This window comes from Myxocyprinus asiaticus, chromosome 3, assembly GCF_019703515.2.
Source record: "Myxocyprinus asiaticus isolate MX2 ecotype Aquarium Trade chromosome 3, UBuf_Myxa_2, whole genome shotgun sequence".
NCBI classification, from domain to species: Eukaryota; Metazoa; Chordata; class Actinopteri; order Cypriniformes; family Catostomidae; genus Myxocyprinus; species Myxocyprinus asiaticus.
In genome coordinates this window covers 51,377,396-51,395,531 of record NC_059346.1, presented here as the reverse complement: position 1 = coordinate 51,395,531, position 18,136 = coordinate 51,377,396, and the positions used below count along the sequence as shown (strand labels likewise).

Here is an 18,136-nt window from a genome sequence, read left to right as displayed (position 1 = left end):
TATTTTTTAAAACTAATTCCAGGGTAATATAATACAAAGCATAATGTTCTAAACTTTCACTCAATATTTAAAAAAATTTTCATATAAAAACGTTTGCTAGATTTACGCTGCTAAATAAGGCGGAAACGCGTCATCACAGTCTGTGAAAAAGGTCTATTAATCCATATAAATAATAACCACTCTTCTCGCATAATAAAACAATTTAAACTCAAATCAATATTGCATGTCCATTTATTTTGTTAGTAAGGAGCCATGTAATTAGCAGGATAATGTACAGTTTGCAGGTCATTATTACAAAATAATACAAGATCACCTATAAGCCGTAATGTACAGTCAACTGGTCATTATTACGATTGACCAATCAGAATCAAGTACTCCACAGAGCCAGAGAGACCGGCTGACTGTCCATGATCCTTACCTTATTAAATTAATATTCTTGGTGATTTTTATCACACTAAAATTGTGTTAACTTTTATAATGTTTAAGTTTTGTGGCTATTCTTGTGAAACAATGTGCATTATAATGTTTATGGACTTGCCCCATGCATTTTCATTGTAAGTACCTACTATTACCACGGTTTTTGCTTCATTTTTTAAAAAGTTTGTTTTAATAAACGAGGGATGACATTTTTTTTGTGGTAATCAACATTATACCACAAATATTGATTGATCTTATTTTGTATTGAACCCAGAACTTTCTTTTCAATTCTGTAATCCATGCATTTATTTGTCATTATCAGATCGATGCATGCATTTCAACTTATCTACAGTATTACTTCATCAACACAATCAGCTGAAATGCAACTTAAATGGATGTAGGGACTGCTGAGTAGATTTTGGTGAGAGTGCAATGTGGTATATGACTTGGACTGAGGTAAGTTAAATAACTCACAGTGTACAGTGAGCTGCATGGTCTCCACCACCTCATCGTGATCCAGTGCATCCATGTCCAGAGAGTGACATTCATACACACCGCTGTCTGCCCGAGACACCTCTTTCAGAAACAGCAGACCCTGATCGGAATCCAGCTCCACATCGGACTTTTACAAACACAAAACATACAGTGTGAATGTCTATTGTACTGAAATTAAGATCATTTCATTTGAGGTTCCCTTATAGAGCTTCTAAACTAATTTTATTTTTATTTATTTTTTTTTTTCAGATTTTCTCCCCTTTTCTCCCCAATTTGGAATGCCCAAATCCAAATGCACTCTAAGTCCTCGTGGTGGCATAGTGACTCGCCTCAATCCGGGTGGCGGAGGAAGAATCTCAGTTGCCTCCATGTCTGAGATCGTCATTCCATGCATCTTATCACATGTCTTGTTGAGCACGTTACCACGGAGACTTAGCGTGTGTGTAGGCTCACGCTATTCTGCACGGCATCCACGCACAACTCACCTGACTGGAGTCAATCAGGACACCCTGGATTCGAACTTGTGATTCCAGGTGTGGTAGTTAGTGTCTTTACTTGCTGAGCTACCCATCCCCCCCCCCCCCTCTAAACTAATTTAAAGTGAGTTGCATGTTTCTGAATTGCACCTAAAACATGCCACAATGTAATGCAGGCTTAACAAGAGGCTGTTACTGAAGTATATTGGACACAACAGCAAACCTGAAACCCGTGAGCAAGCACTGTTACTCATTTCACATTAAAAGACAGCATTTTCATATAAGTTTTAAGTGGACCTCAAAGGAAAAATGATAAAATGTATGATATAACCTTTTAAGTTCTTCAAGGAAGTCAATATGCTAAACTAATAATTTAACAGCCACATTTAGAAGTCATTTTACAGTCATTTGCATTTAAGATACGAAACGCAGACATAACGCTGCATTAAGTCAGTACTGGTACTGTTAACTCTGTTCATATCAAGCACATTGTCTGGACCAGATGTCGCCTATGCATGCTTTTCTCAATGCTTTACAGCCTCCCATCCAGAAAGAAAATGGTCAGAATAAAAGGAGAAAAAAAAAAAAAAAAAAAAAAAAAAAAAGAGTCCATTCTCACTTGTTCTCGGTTGAAAGTGATGGGTGCTGGGGGGTTCCCGTCGCCTTGGCAACGGATCTCCACTGTGTCCCCCTCTTTGACCAAGCCCTCGGGCGATTCTCTCCATAGCGCGACGCTGGTCGTGGGGTCTACGCAACATACGTACATACACAAAGACCCAGAGGCCATGAATAATAGTGCATTCAGACAAGTCTCGCCAGGGCAACGCAATTCTCACAAACAGTTATTTAGTCAGCACTGACAAAGTAAAGTATTTTGTAGCCGTATCATGACAAATGCAACCCTACTTTGATGTAAGATGAGTCAAATCAAAATAATCCATTACATGTGACATAAAACATGAAACTATTCTGAAACTGCAGGTGCTATTTTGTCAAAACCAGACACGTCGCAAACTTTCCAGTGTCAAAACAGTTTTAAAGTGGAAATGCTTTACGAAGTGACACATCACAGCCAATCAGAACATTTTTGATGGATCAGGATCTTGGACCAATGAGACTTCACTGTGCGCAGAGCTACCCAGCACAATGTGAGAAAAACAGAAAACAAGTGACCAACAATACTATATGTCTTGTTGCTTGCCGTGGCCAATTAACATGGAACACATCTGGTTAGAACACGGCGTAACACGTTTTGCTAGAACATATGACTGACAGAGAACATCCAACCAGAAAGGGACTCACAATGAACAGTGATGTTGACTCCTTTGGATTCGGCTGTCCTGACAGCTTCTGGGACAAAGTAGCTGACCTCACAGGAAAAGTGGGCGTCCTTGTCTTCCTTAATCACTTTATAATGCAGATCACTCTGAACGGTATACAGACCACTTGATTCCCTCGTCACTAGAGTTACAATGTTCACCACTGAGATAATATCACACACACAAACAGACAAACACATACACATCAATGGCAACATTAAAGAAGTAACAGAGCTTGAAGGGATAGTTCACCCAAAATTGAAAATTCTATCATGATTTACTTACCTTTAAGCCATGCCAGATGTGTATGACTTTCTTTCTTCTGCAGAAACAAAGTGAAGATTTGTATAAGCACATTTGTTCATACCGTCCTTCGAATGAGACATTAAACCGAGATCCTGACTCTCTGTGGTCATTTAAAACTCCATGGGACTTCTTGTAAAGATTGGGGGGGGGGCTGGGTAGCTCAGCGAGTAAAGACGCTGACTACCACACCTGGAGTTTGCGAGTTCGAATCCCAGGTGTGCTGAGTGACTCCAACCAGGTCTCCTAAGCAACCAAATTGGCCCGGTTGCTAGGGAGGGTAGAGTCACATGGGGTAACCTCCTCATGGTCACCATAATGTGGTTTGCTCTCGGTGGGGCGTGTGGTGAGTTGTGCGTGGATGCCACGGTGGATGGCGTGAAGCTTCCACACGCGTTATGTCTCCGCGGTAACGCGCTCAACAAGCCACGTGATAAGATGCGCGGATTGACGGTCTCAGACGTGGAGGCAACTGAGATTCATCCTCCATCACCCGGATTGAGGTGAATCACTACGCCACCACGAGGACCTAGAGCGCATTGGGAATTGGGCAACCCAAATTGGGGAGAAAAAAAAAAAAAAAGAGTAGGGGTGTAACCCTGGTGTCCTGGCCAAATTCCCCCATGGCCTTTTCAATCATGGCCTCCTAATAATCCTCTTCCATGAACTGGCTCTTTCACTCTGCCCCCTTTTCTCCACCAATAGCTGGTGTGTAGTGACCTTCCTGGTGCACTATGGCTGCCGTCGCATCATCCAGGTGGATGCTGCACACTGGTGGTGGTTGAGGATATTCCCCGTATACTATGTAAAGCACTTTGAGAGTCTAGAAAAGTGCTATATAAATGTAACATTCATACAATGCAAGTAAACAGGTGCCATCAGGCTGCTGGCTATTTGCCAGCCCAAAAGGCATATATAGGCTGCATAAATGTAATCCACACAACTCCAGTCAATCAATTAATGTCTTCTGAAGATAACCGATAGGTTGGTGTAAGAAACAAATCAATAATTAAAAAGTATTTAACCTTATCTCATTGCTTCCGGTCAGCGCTGTATTGCTTTTTGAAATGACCTAACTCTCACGTGATGTCTGGTCCTCTGTTGTACACAAAGTGCCACTTCCGACTTCTCGCGTGAACGCACCATTGCTCTTACATCACTGATGCGACAATTGCTGGCAGGAAGTGTTTTTTATTTTTATTTTATACAAATCTATCGATTTGCTTCTGAAGACATTAATTGATCGACTGGAGTTGTGTCGATTACTTTTATGCTGCCTAAATATGCCTTTTGGACCATCAAACAGCCAGCAGCCTGATGGCACCTGTCTACTTGCATTGTTTGGACAAAAAGAGCTGAAATGTGCTTATAAAAATCTTCACTTTGGTTCTGCTGAAGAAGGAAAGTCATACACATCTGGGATGGCTTAAAGGGAAGTAAATCATGAGATGATTTTCATTTTTGGGTGAACTAACCCTTTAATTCACAATTGTGATATAAAGGTGGTAAATTTGTTTTTTGGAGCACAGTAGCTGGTTTTATGCTGGTCCAAGGTGAATTACCAGCTTTAATGAGATTGACCAAGACCAGCAGTCCAGCTCATGAACCATCTAGACCAGCTTGGACCAGCTATTGACTATAAATGACCAGCTAGGACCAGCTAGAAAAGGTGTAAAACCAGCTACCACCTAAATGTCAACATGAAACCATTGAAATATTTCAGAGTAAAACAGGATATTCAATAAGACAAAATATAGGGTGGGATTTGAATTTTTGGATCATGGTTGGAGGTTGGAGGGGAGGCTGAAATGTGAGACGGCTTTATGACATTGGGCAAAAAATGAAAGTTTTTTCAGAGGCAGAGCAAGATTCATTTTGATTAAAGTTTTACATGCACTGATAAATCATTCACAGTAAGACCATGGAATATGTATTAAAAAAGTAAATTGGGTCAATTTTGATTTCATGTTAACTTTAAGCTTTTAAGTTTTTTTGCTGGATTTTCCAGCAGGGAACTCAGATCTTTGAACAGCCATAGCTGTTTTTGGGTCATGCATATTACTTACATTCATTAAAATGAATATGAACTTAAAATGGCATAAGAACTGAATTATTTTATTACAGTAATGAGGACTGAAAAATAGATTTTAAAGGAATAGTTTGCCCAAAAATTAAAAATTAAATTAATTCTCTCATAATTTACTCACCCTCCTGCATCTCAAACTCGTATGACTTTCTTTCTCTTGCGAAACAAAAACAAGGATATTTTGAAAGCTGTACAATATGTGTTTTTGTAAATACAAAGTCACTGAGGGTTCAAAACGTTCAAGCTCCAAAAAGGACATAAAAGTAATACACAGGCAGCATAAAAGTAATCCATATGACTCATATGGTTTAATCCATGTCTTCTCAAGCAATGTGATCACTTTGGGTGAAAAACAGACCACAATATAAGTCTTTATTCACTATAAATCTTGATATCTTGCCCGAATGAAACAGTGCAGGCTACAAAATGATAATGCTTTGACGCTGCATGCAGTTGCCAGGTACTCAATCCCAGTATCATTATACAGTAATAAGCAGTTGTCATTTTCGTTTTTTAGTGTTTATCATCAACCTTTTGGCAGCCGCCGTACATTTAAAAGTATCCCCCAAAAAACTCAAACAACGACTCTATAATTTTAACTTGTGCCTACATTTTCAAAACAGCCCAACTGGATGCGAAAACCGCGAATCTGGCAACATTGTGTCTAGATCGTGTATAGCGCTCTATGCATGTATTAAGCATTTGGAAGTGTGTGAACGAGCTATAAATAAATACAATTTATAGTGAAAAATAACCTACATTTTGGTCTGTTTCTCACCAAAAGCTTTCATACCATTTCAGAAGACATGGATTAAATTAAATGGATTAAATTAAATTGCATATGATTACTCAAGTCGTATTAATAACTTTTATGCTGCCTTTATGTCCTTTTTGGAGCCTGAAAAATGTGGGCCCCATTGACTTACATTGTATGGACAAAAACAGCTCATACATCCTTCAAAATATCTTTGTTTGTGTTCTGCAGAAGAAAGAAAGTAATATGAGTTAGATGAGAAAAATTAAAATTTTGAGGTTTAAGTTTAGGACAAGGTTCATGTAAAACATATTAATGTTACTCACAGCCATTCACAGGGTGAATGGGGATGTGATCACGGTACCATGTGATGTTTGGTTTGGGGAAGCCATCTCTGGTCTCACAAGATGCAATCTAACCCAATAAAAGACAAGTCAGCTTAAACTCACCATATACATTATAGACTTGGCTATTCATAAATATGCTCATATGAAGAATTTGAGCGTATGATGCACCTTAGCTGGAGAGTCCCCAGACACAGAAACTCCAGACAGAACACCTTCAATCACAGGAGGCTCTGGAGGGGCTGAAAATGACAAGTTGTTGTTTATGCTGTATGAGAATAAGGGGAAAAAGGCAAAAAATAATAAACGTTTTACACTGTGTCTTAAACAGGCATGATGCGTCAAGTCCTGAGCGACAAGTTATTTTTCTGTCCAATCTGAGAACGAAAATGCTGTGTGATGCGACAAAATCACTCAGTTAATCACAGTTAATCAAATCATATTTGATTTGGGAATTTGGGCCAATGAGATTTCACTGCGGGTGGAGCTACAAAGAACTGGAACTAGAGGTAATATTAGCCATGTTTTTCCCTTTCTTGACTCATTATTTGATTGGACTTAATTGCGATTAATTGTTTGTTTGTTTTTTTTTATCGTGATTAATCACAGATTTTGAAAGTGCAGAAATTTGACACTAAATATACTTAATTTGCTGTCAAAATGCATTATTTCCATCTTAGGAAAGAAAACAATATGTAACAATATAATGCTTTATTAACATTTTCCAAACAAAGCCTTTCAACAGTATAAAGATAGAAATGCACTAAAATATCACCAATTCAAGTAACATTAAAAGTTTCCTAAAGTCTAATTGGGAGGTTGACTAATTGAAAGAACTAGTCCCCAGATAGGTTGCATATTCATTGCAATGGGCATTAAATCTCTTAAACTCTCATCCTTCACAATATTAATCTGATGGATGACTGTGGATATCCCCTTTCCAACAGCAATCGTGAAGCCGCGTTAATGATTCACGTCAGGGCGTCAACACCAGGGTCAAGCCCTACTTTGAAATCCACATGAAGAGCACTTGCAGACAAAAACGTCTCATTCTACATTTTGGTGATAGTTAAGATTTTGTGTGCTTCTGTGGTAATTAAAATGAGCCTTACATAGGCTGAAAAATACTTGATCCCAAGTCCCATCTGGGCTTGTTTTGTGCATCAAATAGCACTAAGAGGTCCTTTCTTCATAATTTTATCACTTACACGGAAGCGCTGTTTTGTGTGTGTTTGTGATGTCCATCAGTGTACACTGCATTACAGTCATGGTTAATTAGGACAGAATCTCTGATTAACATGGAAGTTATTGGACTTTTTGTTTGTTTATCACATCATAACTAGTTAGGACACAGTGTTAGGGAGAATGTTCTGAAACACAAGGAAGAACCTTACCAAAAACCTTCAGGAGCGTCTTGCCCTCACCATTGCCTGCTGCCATCCCACTGACCTGGCAGAAGAACTCTCTCTCATCAGACAGCTTAACGTCCTGAACGGTCAGAGTTTCTCCATCACTGTTTGACCTGACAGTGATCCGATTGCTATAGCTTGTGTTTGCATCCACCTTCTGCATGGTCAGGTCACTGTAGGAGATCCTCTCACGATTACCTCCAGGAGCCCGCTGAGGAAGACAGGAAATGGAATTGAATGTGGTTATGCATTGCCCACACTTAGCAAGCACTACTATATAGACAAGAGTGTACAGACTGAAAGAGCGTGAGAGGTTTTTGGACTCACCACAAACCACTGCACCATCACTATACTGGGGTTCTCGGTGAAGGTATACAGGCAGGGGATCTCTGCAGTCTCATCCATATAAACCTCTACAGTGTCCTCCATCTTCAGATCCACCAACGCCCAAGCTGCAAAAGACAAATACATTGAGCTGCAGTGCAAGGCTGCATTATCAACTCAACATTAAACAAGCTTTCAAAGCATTTCATTCAGAGCATGATTGTTTAATTCACAGCCTTTAGAGTAAACTCAATTACACCTCTATTAATGAGGTAAGCACCAGTCCAACAGTAAAACACTCTTTCTGTTGAAGTTACCCAGGGTCAGTTGACATCTGTAAATAATGTCTAGACCCACAGAGAATCTGTGCAACTATTCTCATACTTTCTGTGCTGATTGTAGGGGAAAATCTGTGGAATCTTGCATAATTTCTTTGCATAATATGGCGTAACAGAGCTGAGACTACTACACTTTTATTGGTAACAAAGAAATGCATTCAAAACTCTTTTAAAATCCAGTTATAAGAAAAAGCACATTACTTAAAACGGCATTTGTAAACCCATTTTAATTCCTTAATGTGATGTATTTCTGAATTTTCGATTTTATCAATAACGAAATTGATTGGATCATGAAAAGTGGGCGTTCCATACCAGTTTGCAGTGAATTGTGAAGGAGTACTCCCCTCCTTAAACACCACTGGCAGCCACTGGCTGAAATTTAAGTGGCCAAAAAGGAAATTGTCACTGCATTGCTTGAACAACAAGTCAACAAAAAAGTCCTGTATTTTTAGGCTGGTTTCAGGTTTCACCCCACTCTGATCGGACCCGTTTTTAAGGGCCGTTTCTTCAAGCTGTTAAAGGGGTCATGACATGCCTTTTTTATTATTTTAATATGTTCCTTGAGGTTCACTGATAATATAAGATTTTTTCATTTATTTGTAAAACATGATCATTTTCCACCCTCATTCTGACCATCTGTCAAAAATGTTGAGTATTTTTGCTGCTTCTCCTTTAATACTTGACAGTAAATGGCCACTGTTATGACTGGCTCTCTGCTCTTGGCTGACCTGCTCTATTTTTGCCATCTCACTGCTCTGCACTACTGGGCGGGCTACGGAAGTGATTAAAAGTAAAGTAGGCGTTGATGTGTTGTTGTCAGGGGTGTAAAATTACTCAAAAATTATACTTAAGTGAAAGTATGGATACTGAGTGAAAATTTTACTCAATTTAAGTCCAAGTATCTAGCCAGAAACATACTGTACATGAGTGAAAGTAAAAAAAAAAAATACCACATTAAATTGTACTTAAGTATTAAAAAGTAAAAGTAACTTTTACTCACTTTTACTCACTCACAAAGGAAAATTTCATTTTGTGAGTGGGAGACAAAGGAGACATTTCATTTTGCATGAATCCTTACTAACTCCACTAAAGGAAAATAATTCTCAATAATAATACTCAAACCAGCCTGTCTGGCACCAACAATCGTCCATGCAATTATCTAATCAGCCAACTGTAAGAGAGCAGTGCAGTACATAAAATCATGCAGATATGGGTTAGGAGCTTCAGTTAATGTTCACGTCAACCATAGGAATTGGGAAAAATTTTGATCTCAATGATTTGGATCATGGCATGATTGTTGGTGCCAGATGAGCTGGTTTGAGTATTTCTGTAACTGCTGATCTCCTGGGATTTCCACTCGCAACAGTCTCTAGAATTTACTCAGAATGGTGCCAAAACCAAAAAAACATCCAGTGAGCGGCAGACCTGTGGACGTAAACACTTGTTGATGAGAGAGGTCAGCAGAGAATGGCCAGACTGGTTTGAACTGACAAAGTCTACGGTAACTCAGATAACCGATCTGTACAATTGTGGTGAGAAGAATATAATCTCAGAATGCTGTTCTGAGATGCGGGTTGGCACTGTTTTGGCAGCATGAGGGGGATCTACACAATATTAGGCAGGTGGTTTTAATGTTGTGGCTGATCGGTGTATACAGGTGCATCTCAATAAATTAGAATGTCGTGGAAAAGTTCATTTATTTCAGTAATTCAACTCAAATTGTGAAACTCGTGTATTAAATAAATTCAATGCACACAGACTGAAGTAGTTTAAGTCTTTGGTTCTTTTAATTGTGATGATTTTGGCTCACATTTAACAAAAACCTGCTAATTTATTGAGATGCACCTGTATTAAGAAAGTACTAAGGATGTAATAAAATATCGATATATTGATTATTGATCGGCACATTATTTTATCGATACATTTTTGAGGCATCGATATATTAAAATTAGCTAACATTTAAATTAGAAGCCCAATTGGCATGCTTTCCAAATCACTCAGTTGGCCTCTGTTTAACAGTCTGGCATAATAGTGTTGGGAGACCACAAAAGGACGAAATAACATTTACTGAAGCCAGTCACGGTCATGATCACAGACACACACAAATACACACACAAAGGACGAGCTGAAGCGGCGCAGATGGCAGTCCAAAGTTACAAAGGTTTTTGTATTTCAAGAATGAATAAAGTGAAGTTGATGAGTTTGCAGGTTAGTGAAACTGGTGTAACTGTGCGACGTTTATTATGCAATTTCTCTGAATGTAGCCCTGAAAAGGTCTTTCATTTAAGCTGTCAAACCACAAAAAGACATACTTGTAACTGAAAATACATTGTGTAGGCTATATGAAAGATACATGTTCACAACAGATCATCCAGTGATGGCAAGAGTAAATAATCTTTATCCTTTGATAATGATTTGGGTCGAATTTATGGAAACTATGCAACTTGCGCTCCGTGGCACTTTGCGAATTTTGACGCTGAGCATTGGTGGTGTGTGCGTACATTTAGTAGAAAATCAATTTACCCTATCGTTCACAGTTTAACAAAGCTACTATATGTTACGCCCCCCTTCTCAATGGCAGAATGGGGGGCGTATTCAGAAAGCTGTTTTTTAAAACAATGTTCAAATGCAGTTCTGTTTGGTGGCACTAGTGGTTGTAAGTAAGTTGAGCTATTTTTACCTTGACATGGCTTCCTAAAAACAACACGCATGCCGAGATGCACACAAAACAGCAGAAGATGCGATACAACGGTCAAAGGCATTCTGAATGTGGATGGTTGTAGAGCAGGTGCTTTAAAGGGGATGACTTTAAAGATCATAGTAGAAATATAAAAATGTTATAAAAAAATATAATAAATACACAATATAGTGCTAAAAAACTAAATATATAAGAAATAATTGACCTCACTAATTGGTTGCTGAACTTGTAACCCTGTTTCAGAGATGGAGCAAGTTAATACATTTTGATGAAAGATTACAACGCAAAAAAAAAAGTGTTCTTTAGAATAATGTGCACTGATGAATCATGCACATTATGACCAGGAACATGTACTAAGTCTATTTTATCTTTCCATGTCTTAATCATTTTCATGACTTTAACAAACATGCAAGGTTAAGGGATGTTTGTGGAGGACAAGTTTTTAAATTCTACGGAAACCTGCAAAGCAATCTGCAGAAATCCGTGAATGCACGCTCCATGCAGGTCTACTCATGATATGCGACAATCAGGAAGTCACTGGTCTTTGTTGTTATCCTGTGGTGATTGATTTCAAATAAAATTACTTGGAAACAGGACTGCCTCCAGCTCTAAGACGCAAGGTGGGTCAAGCGCTGGACAATTGGGTTGGTTGCCAGGGTGGGTCAACCTCATGACTTGGTGGGCCAGAGGAGTGTCTGACCCTGTGGATGCCCTCCTGTGAAGCTGGCACTGCACAGAATCATTTTATGGTTAAATGTGTTCAGTGGAGCTGAAAGTTCTAAACTCTTATTGGTACCTGAAAGCATTACCTAATTAGGCTAGTCAAAATATTTACTAAACAAATAATGCTGTCGAATTTTATGAATGTCGGTCATTCAAATTCAGCTGCAGGTGAAGATTCCATGCAGGTCTACTGCTGACCCACATTGATCATGCAGTAAACTCTGGCACAGCTTCACTTGGCTGGCAATATTCGGTTGAAGAATGTACCAGGCCACCATTCCAAATCAGCACTCACTGTTTCATAGAAAAATAGGCAAAATCACATACTCCATACAAGTTAGACAACCACCAAAATGATCCACACCAAGCTGTTGCATATTATGACTTTCAAATGCATTTTCATGGATGGGATAAAACATGGACCATTAATTTGCTTCATAACACAAAAAGTGAATAGTCTGTGCAGGAATATATATATTAAAAAAAACATTAATATGTGTGTCTGAACCATGCAATAAAAGATTTAAATGGGTAGTTCACTCAAAGATAAAAATCCTGTCATCATTTACTCACCCTCATTGCAAACCCATTTGCCTTTAGTTTTTCTGTGAAACACAAAAAAGAATGTCCATGTTTTTTTTCCATGCAATGACAAAAACAGTCATAAAATAGTCATAAAATAGCTGTGCGTGAAGAGAAAACTAAAATTTTACATGCAAACATGCAAACTCAAGATGAGCTGCTGCAGATTTGACATTAATGATGTCAAAAACGTTGTGATGTTTTGAATTTAATGCAAATACGAACACAAATTAGCATATTTTCAGTAAATAATGACTTTCAGAATTTTAGTATGCTTCTCACACAAAGCTTCGGTTTTCGAACACTTGCAATACAGCTCATTAATTGTATGGACTACTTTTATTGTGCTTTTTTTGTAATTTATGGACCTCAACAGTCCCAGTCCCCGATCACTTTTACTGTATGGAAAAGAGTGGCTTGGAACATTCGGCTAAATTTCTCCCTCTGTTTTTCACAGCAGAAAGAAAGCCACAAGTTTGGAGAGACACAAGGGAGAGTAAATTCTGAAAAAAGTTTCCATTTTTGGACAAACTATTCCTTTTTTTTCTATTGTGGCAACATTGAGGTTTTGAGTGGCAGACACAGAACAGCCAGTGGCGGCCACCACACCAACTGAAAAAACAAAGACTTCTGTGTGTGATGATTATATGTGAGCAGCTCCGCTTTGGCAGCACATCTCCAGTGACATGCATTGAGAAAAAAAAAAAGCATTTTTAAGGCCCAGATTTTGTGAAAATCCTCTTGTGTCTCAGACATGACCGTCAGACATATACCATTCATCTTCTCGTCTTCCAGTCCTAGCTACGATCAAAACAAACGTCCAGCCATTATGAATTTCCAAATGTCACTCCCTGCCCTAAACAGCCTTTTTGTATCAGAAGAAAGCCATTTCTTCTCCTCTCACCCCTTCTATCTTTCTGCAACCTGCTCTCTCTCAGCATACAGAAAAGACTGAAAGGCCTCTTTTTTAATTGGAAACATCTGGGAAGCAGGGAGTTGGGCTCGTGGGGTGCTGTGGAGATGGGTTATTATGGGATTTCCATGTCCTTGGCGAATGACTGGTGGAAGAGAAAGACGTTGGCAAAGGTTCCCCATCACTCGTCATCCACTCCCCCCCCCCGCAATATGAGGTCAGTGGCACAGCGACTACAGGGAAGGACGGGGGTCTTGTTATGTCAACAACATCTGAAATGGGTTGCCCTCCATGATCACAGTGGCGATTATTTTTGTGCAATTTCAGCTCAACACTGCAAAACATGATGGCGCCGCGGATGGCCGCCTCGGTGTGGAGCGCTCCTATTGTTTTGTTGTTTTTGTTTGTTTGTCCTGTGTTTAGTAATCTTTTTCCAGCCAGTTTTACAAGAGACGAACTGCTGAACATTCGACAGCTTATACCAGATAGTCTTTTCCCGTTTTTTTTAATATTCAGACGTTTTGCTGGACATTTTAGTTGGAGGCGCGGCTTTGTTGTTCAGGAGACGCAGGCGAGGGAGACGAGCCGGTGCGCTGGTCAAACTCTGATGGTGCGGATTTCAAACAGCCCTGCCGAGCATTCATCTTGCGAATCTCCGCTCTCTTCCTAACAAAATGGACGAAGTACATCTCCTCACCCGCACGGACAAGGACTTTTCAACCTCTGCTGCCTTGTGCTTCACAGAAACCTGGCTGAGTGAAGCCATTCCGGACAGCGCTTTGCATCTGCTGGGCTTCCAGCTGTTCAGAGCGGATCACATTGCAGAGTTAACGGGGAAAACGAGAGGCGGTGGAACATGCTTTTACATCAATGAAAGTTGGTTTACAGATGTAACAACGTTAAAGAGGATGTGCTGTCCTAATTTGGAAGTGCTCTTTATTAACTGTAAGCCTTTCTACTCGCCGCGGGAGTTTTCCTCGTTTATTCTGGTGAGTGTGTATATCGCGCCAAACGCGTGTGTGAACACAGCGCTGCGACAGCTGGCTGATCAAATCACAGACACGGAACAACAATATCCGGACTCAGTTATTATTATTCTTGGGGATTTTAACAAAGAAAATCTCACACGTGAACTGCCCAAATACACACAGCACATTACATGCCCCACCAGAGACAGGCACATACTGGATCATTGCTACACAACAATAAAGCATGCATATTGCTCTGTCCCTAGAGCAGCTTTGGGACTCTCTGATCACTGTCTGGTTCATCTTTTTCCAACCTACAGGCAGAAATTAAAATCAACCAAGCCAGTAGTAAGGACTATAAAGAGATGGACCAATGAAGCAGAGTGGGAACTACAAGCCTGCTTCGATTGCACAGACTGGAGTGTTTTTGAGGCTGCAGCCACAGACCTGGATGAGCTCACAGATACTGTTACATCATATATCAGTTTCTGTGATGATATGTGCATTCCTACTAGGACTTATTTAAAGTTCAACAATGACAAACCGTGGTTTACAGCAGAGCTCAGGCAGCTTCGTCAGGCCAAAGAGGATGCTTACAGGGGTGGGGTAAAGTCTTGTACAATCAGGCCAGGAACACACAGAACAAGGAAATCAGAGTGGCTAAAAGAAGATACTCTGAGAAGCTGAGAAACAAGTTTTCAGCTAACGACCCTGCATCAGCGTGGAATGGCATGAAACAACTCACAAATTACAGGACTCCTACCCCCAACCCTGTGGTGGACCAGCAACTGGCTGACGACCTGAATGTGTTCTACTGCAGATTTGAAAGGCCCAATCTCACACCCCACATCCACTCTGACCTTCACTTCACACAAACACCAACACCTCCTGCAACCCCCTCCTCCCCCCTCCTGCTACTCAACCTGCACTTAAGATATGTGAAGATGATGTGAGCCGCGTCTTTCGGAAACAAAAGACGAGGAAAGCTTCAGGCCCAGATGGCGTCTCACCAGCGTGTCTTCGATCCTGTGCTAACCAGCTGGCCCCCATCTTCACACAGATCTTCAATAGATCACTGGAGCAGTGTGAAGTCCCACGCTGCTTCAAACGCTCAATCATTATTCCTGTACCAAAGAAACCAAAAATCACAGGACTTAATGACTACAGACCTGTCGCCCTGACGTCTGTGGTCATGAAATCATTTGAGAGACTGGTGTTGGCCCACCTGAAGAACATCACTGGACCCTTTCTAGATCCCCTTCAATTTGCTTATCGAGCAAACAGGTCTGTGGATGATTCAGTCAACATGGGATTGCAACATCCTGCAACATCTGGACAGACCAGGGACATATGCAAGGATCCTTTTTGTGGACTTCATTTTGGCTTTAAACACCATCATCCCAGCTATACTCCAGAATAAATTACACCAACTCTCTGTTCCCATGTCTATCTGTCAGTGGATTACCAGCTTTCTGACGGACAGGCAGCAGCTTGTGAGACAGGGGAAACTCATTTCCAGCACCTGTACAATCAGCACTGGTGCCCCCCAGGGATGTGTGCTCTCCCCACTACTCTTCTCCCTCTACACCAATGACTGCATCGCCAAGGACCCCTCTGTCAAGCTCCTGAAGTTTGCAATGACACCACTGTCATCGGCCTCATCCGAGATGACGATGAGTCTGCATACAGAAGGGAGGTATAACAGCTGGCTGTCTGGTGCAGTCAAAACAACCTTGAGCTGAACACGCTCAAAACGGTGGAGATCATTGTGGACTTTAGGAGGAACACCCCAACACTGACCCCCCCCCCCCCCCCCCATTCTAAACAGCACAGTGGCAGCAGTGGAGTCATTCAGGTTCCTGGGCACTACCATCTCACAGGACCTGAAGTGGGAGACCCACATTGACTCCATTGTGAAAAAGGCCCAGCAGAGGTTGTACTTCCTTCGCCAGTTGAGGAAGTTCAACCTGCCACAGGCGCTGCTGATACAGTTCTACTCAGCAGTCATTGAGTCTGTCCTCTGCACTTCAATAACTGTCTGGTTTGGTTCAACTATGAAATCAGACATCAGAAGACTACAAAGGACAGTTCGGACTGCTGAGAGGATTATTGGTGTCCCCTGCCCCCCCTTCAAGAACTATACGCTTCCAGAGTGAGGAAAAAGGCTGGAAAAATCACTCTGGACCCCACTCACCCTGCCCACTACCTTTTTGAACTGTTGCCTTCTGATAGGCGCTTCAGAGTTCTGAGCACCAGAACCGTCAGGCACAGGAACAGTTTTTTCCCTCAGGTTATCCATCTCATGAAATGTTAAACTGCCCCATTGAGCAATAACAATGTGCAATACACAGTTTACTCTTTTTTATATTTATCCAACACATCCAACCTCTTCTGCCATTTCATTCCTCTGGAGAAAAACAAACAAATAAAAAAACATTTGCACTGTACATAACAGATTTGTATTTGCACTGTACATAACAGATAACAGATTTGTATTAGATTGCACTACGTATGTGTATGTATGTATGTATGTGTATGTCTGTGTGTGTATGTACGTATGTGTATAACTATTTTTTATTTTTTATTATTATCTGTCTTGCTGCTGTTTTTGTATTGTTGTACACTGGAAGCTCCTATCACCAAGACAAATTCCTTGTATGTGTAAGCATACTTGGCAATAAACTGATTCTGATTCTGAAGTGTGGGAATTTTTTTTTTTTTTTTTTTTTAATTACTTTTATCCCAGCTTACTGTGCAGAGACACAGTACAAACCTAAGTTCACAGGTTTGAACCCCTCCTCTGTGGTGCTTTTAAAATAATGCTCTGTTTGTTAGAACCTCCCGACCAGCCCACATAGCAACATTGGCTTTGCTAATGCTGTAATTTTAGGGCAGGACTATCTGTTTGTCTAACCTAGAGCTGCACGATAATGGTTAAAATGATAATCAAGATTAATTTGCCCAAAATTATAAACATTATTATTAATCACTATTATTGAGAATTCGTGTCATTTGAGAAAAAAAATTTTGAACAGATTTATTGCACCCAAATCAGAAGAACATAGTATCACTGTAATTAAAAATGTAAAAAAAAAAAAAAAAAACAGTGAAACCCTTTTCATTGTTTTTTCTTTTTTTTTTTTTTTTGGAATCCAGTCAACTTTAACATAATATTATTGTAATATAATACTTATAATACTTTTTGTGATACTTTTTTATGCATATCATTAATTATGGTGGATTCTGGTGTTCCAAGTATGTGAAATACTGTATGCTTACAGAGTGGTGCACATTTAGGCTAAGTATTTCAGGGAGTGCTTAAAAGTGAAACAGATTGGTCAGTAGCGAACTTCTGAAAGGATGCGAAACAACAATTTGCAGCTACCCGGCTGCTCGTTTATGCTAACTTAATCACTAATACCGAAGACGATTATGCTTAATTTTATTTCTTTTTTTTGTTGTGGATTTTCTCCCCTTTTCTCCCCAATTTGGTATGCCCAATTCCCAATGCGCTCTAAGTCCTCGTGGTAGCGTAGTGACTCGCCTCAATCCGGGTGGTGGAGGACGAATCTCAGTTGCCTCCACGTCTGAGACATCAATCCACGCATCTTATCACATGACTTGTTCCGCTACCGTGGAAACGTAGCGCATGTGGAGGCTTCACACTAATCTCCATGCACAACTCACCGAGAGCGAGAACCACATAATAGCGACCACAAGGAGGTTAACCCAATGTGACTCTACCCACCCTAGCAACCGGCCAATTGGTTGCTTAGGAAACCTGACTGGAGTCACTCAGCATGCCCTGGATTCAAACTTGATGATTACGCTTAATTAACCAGGAGAGGCAGAAACTGTGATTGCGGTTAAAATATAAATAATTGTGTAGCCCTTGTCCGACCAATTAAAGATGGTGGGACTGTTCAGGAAACCAGAATGAAAACAGTAATTATTTCTGTCCTTTGTTTTGTTTTCCCATAAAAATGT

General features: G+C 40.2%; 1 protein-coding gene across 2 annotated transcripts in view; it reads right to left on the bottom strand.

Moving 5' to 3' along the window:
* Nucleotides 1-18,136, bottom strand: part of mcama (melanoma cell adhesion molecule a) — an 81,685-nt gene that overhangs the window by 12,023 nt on the left and 51,526 nt on the right. The window contains exons 1-8 of one of the 2 annotated variants that reach the window (XM_051659820.1): nt 11,548-11,689; nt 7,931-8,055; nt 7,589-7,814; nt 6,366-6,436; nt 6,177-6,264; nt 2,691-2,870; nt 2,008-2,135; nt 892-1,039 (exon numbers count right to left, since the gene is read on the bottom strand). In XM_051659820.1, coding sequence (XP_051515780.1) covers nt 892-1,039; nt 2,008-2,135; nt 2,691-2,870; nt 6,177-6,264; nt 6,366-6,436; nt 7,589-7,814; nt 7,931-8,055; nt 11,548-11,635 — 1,054 coding nt within the window. In that variant the 5' untranslated portion in view covers nt 11,636-11,689. Of the gene's footprint in view, nt 1-891; nt 1,040-2,007; nt 2,136-2,690; nt 2,871-6,176; nt 6,265-6,365; nt 6,437-7,588; nt 7,815-7,930; nt 8,056-11,547; nt 11,690-18,136 lie in introns of those variants that run through there. The other variant, XM_051659829.1, reaches the window with a different exon arrangement.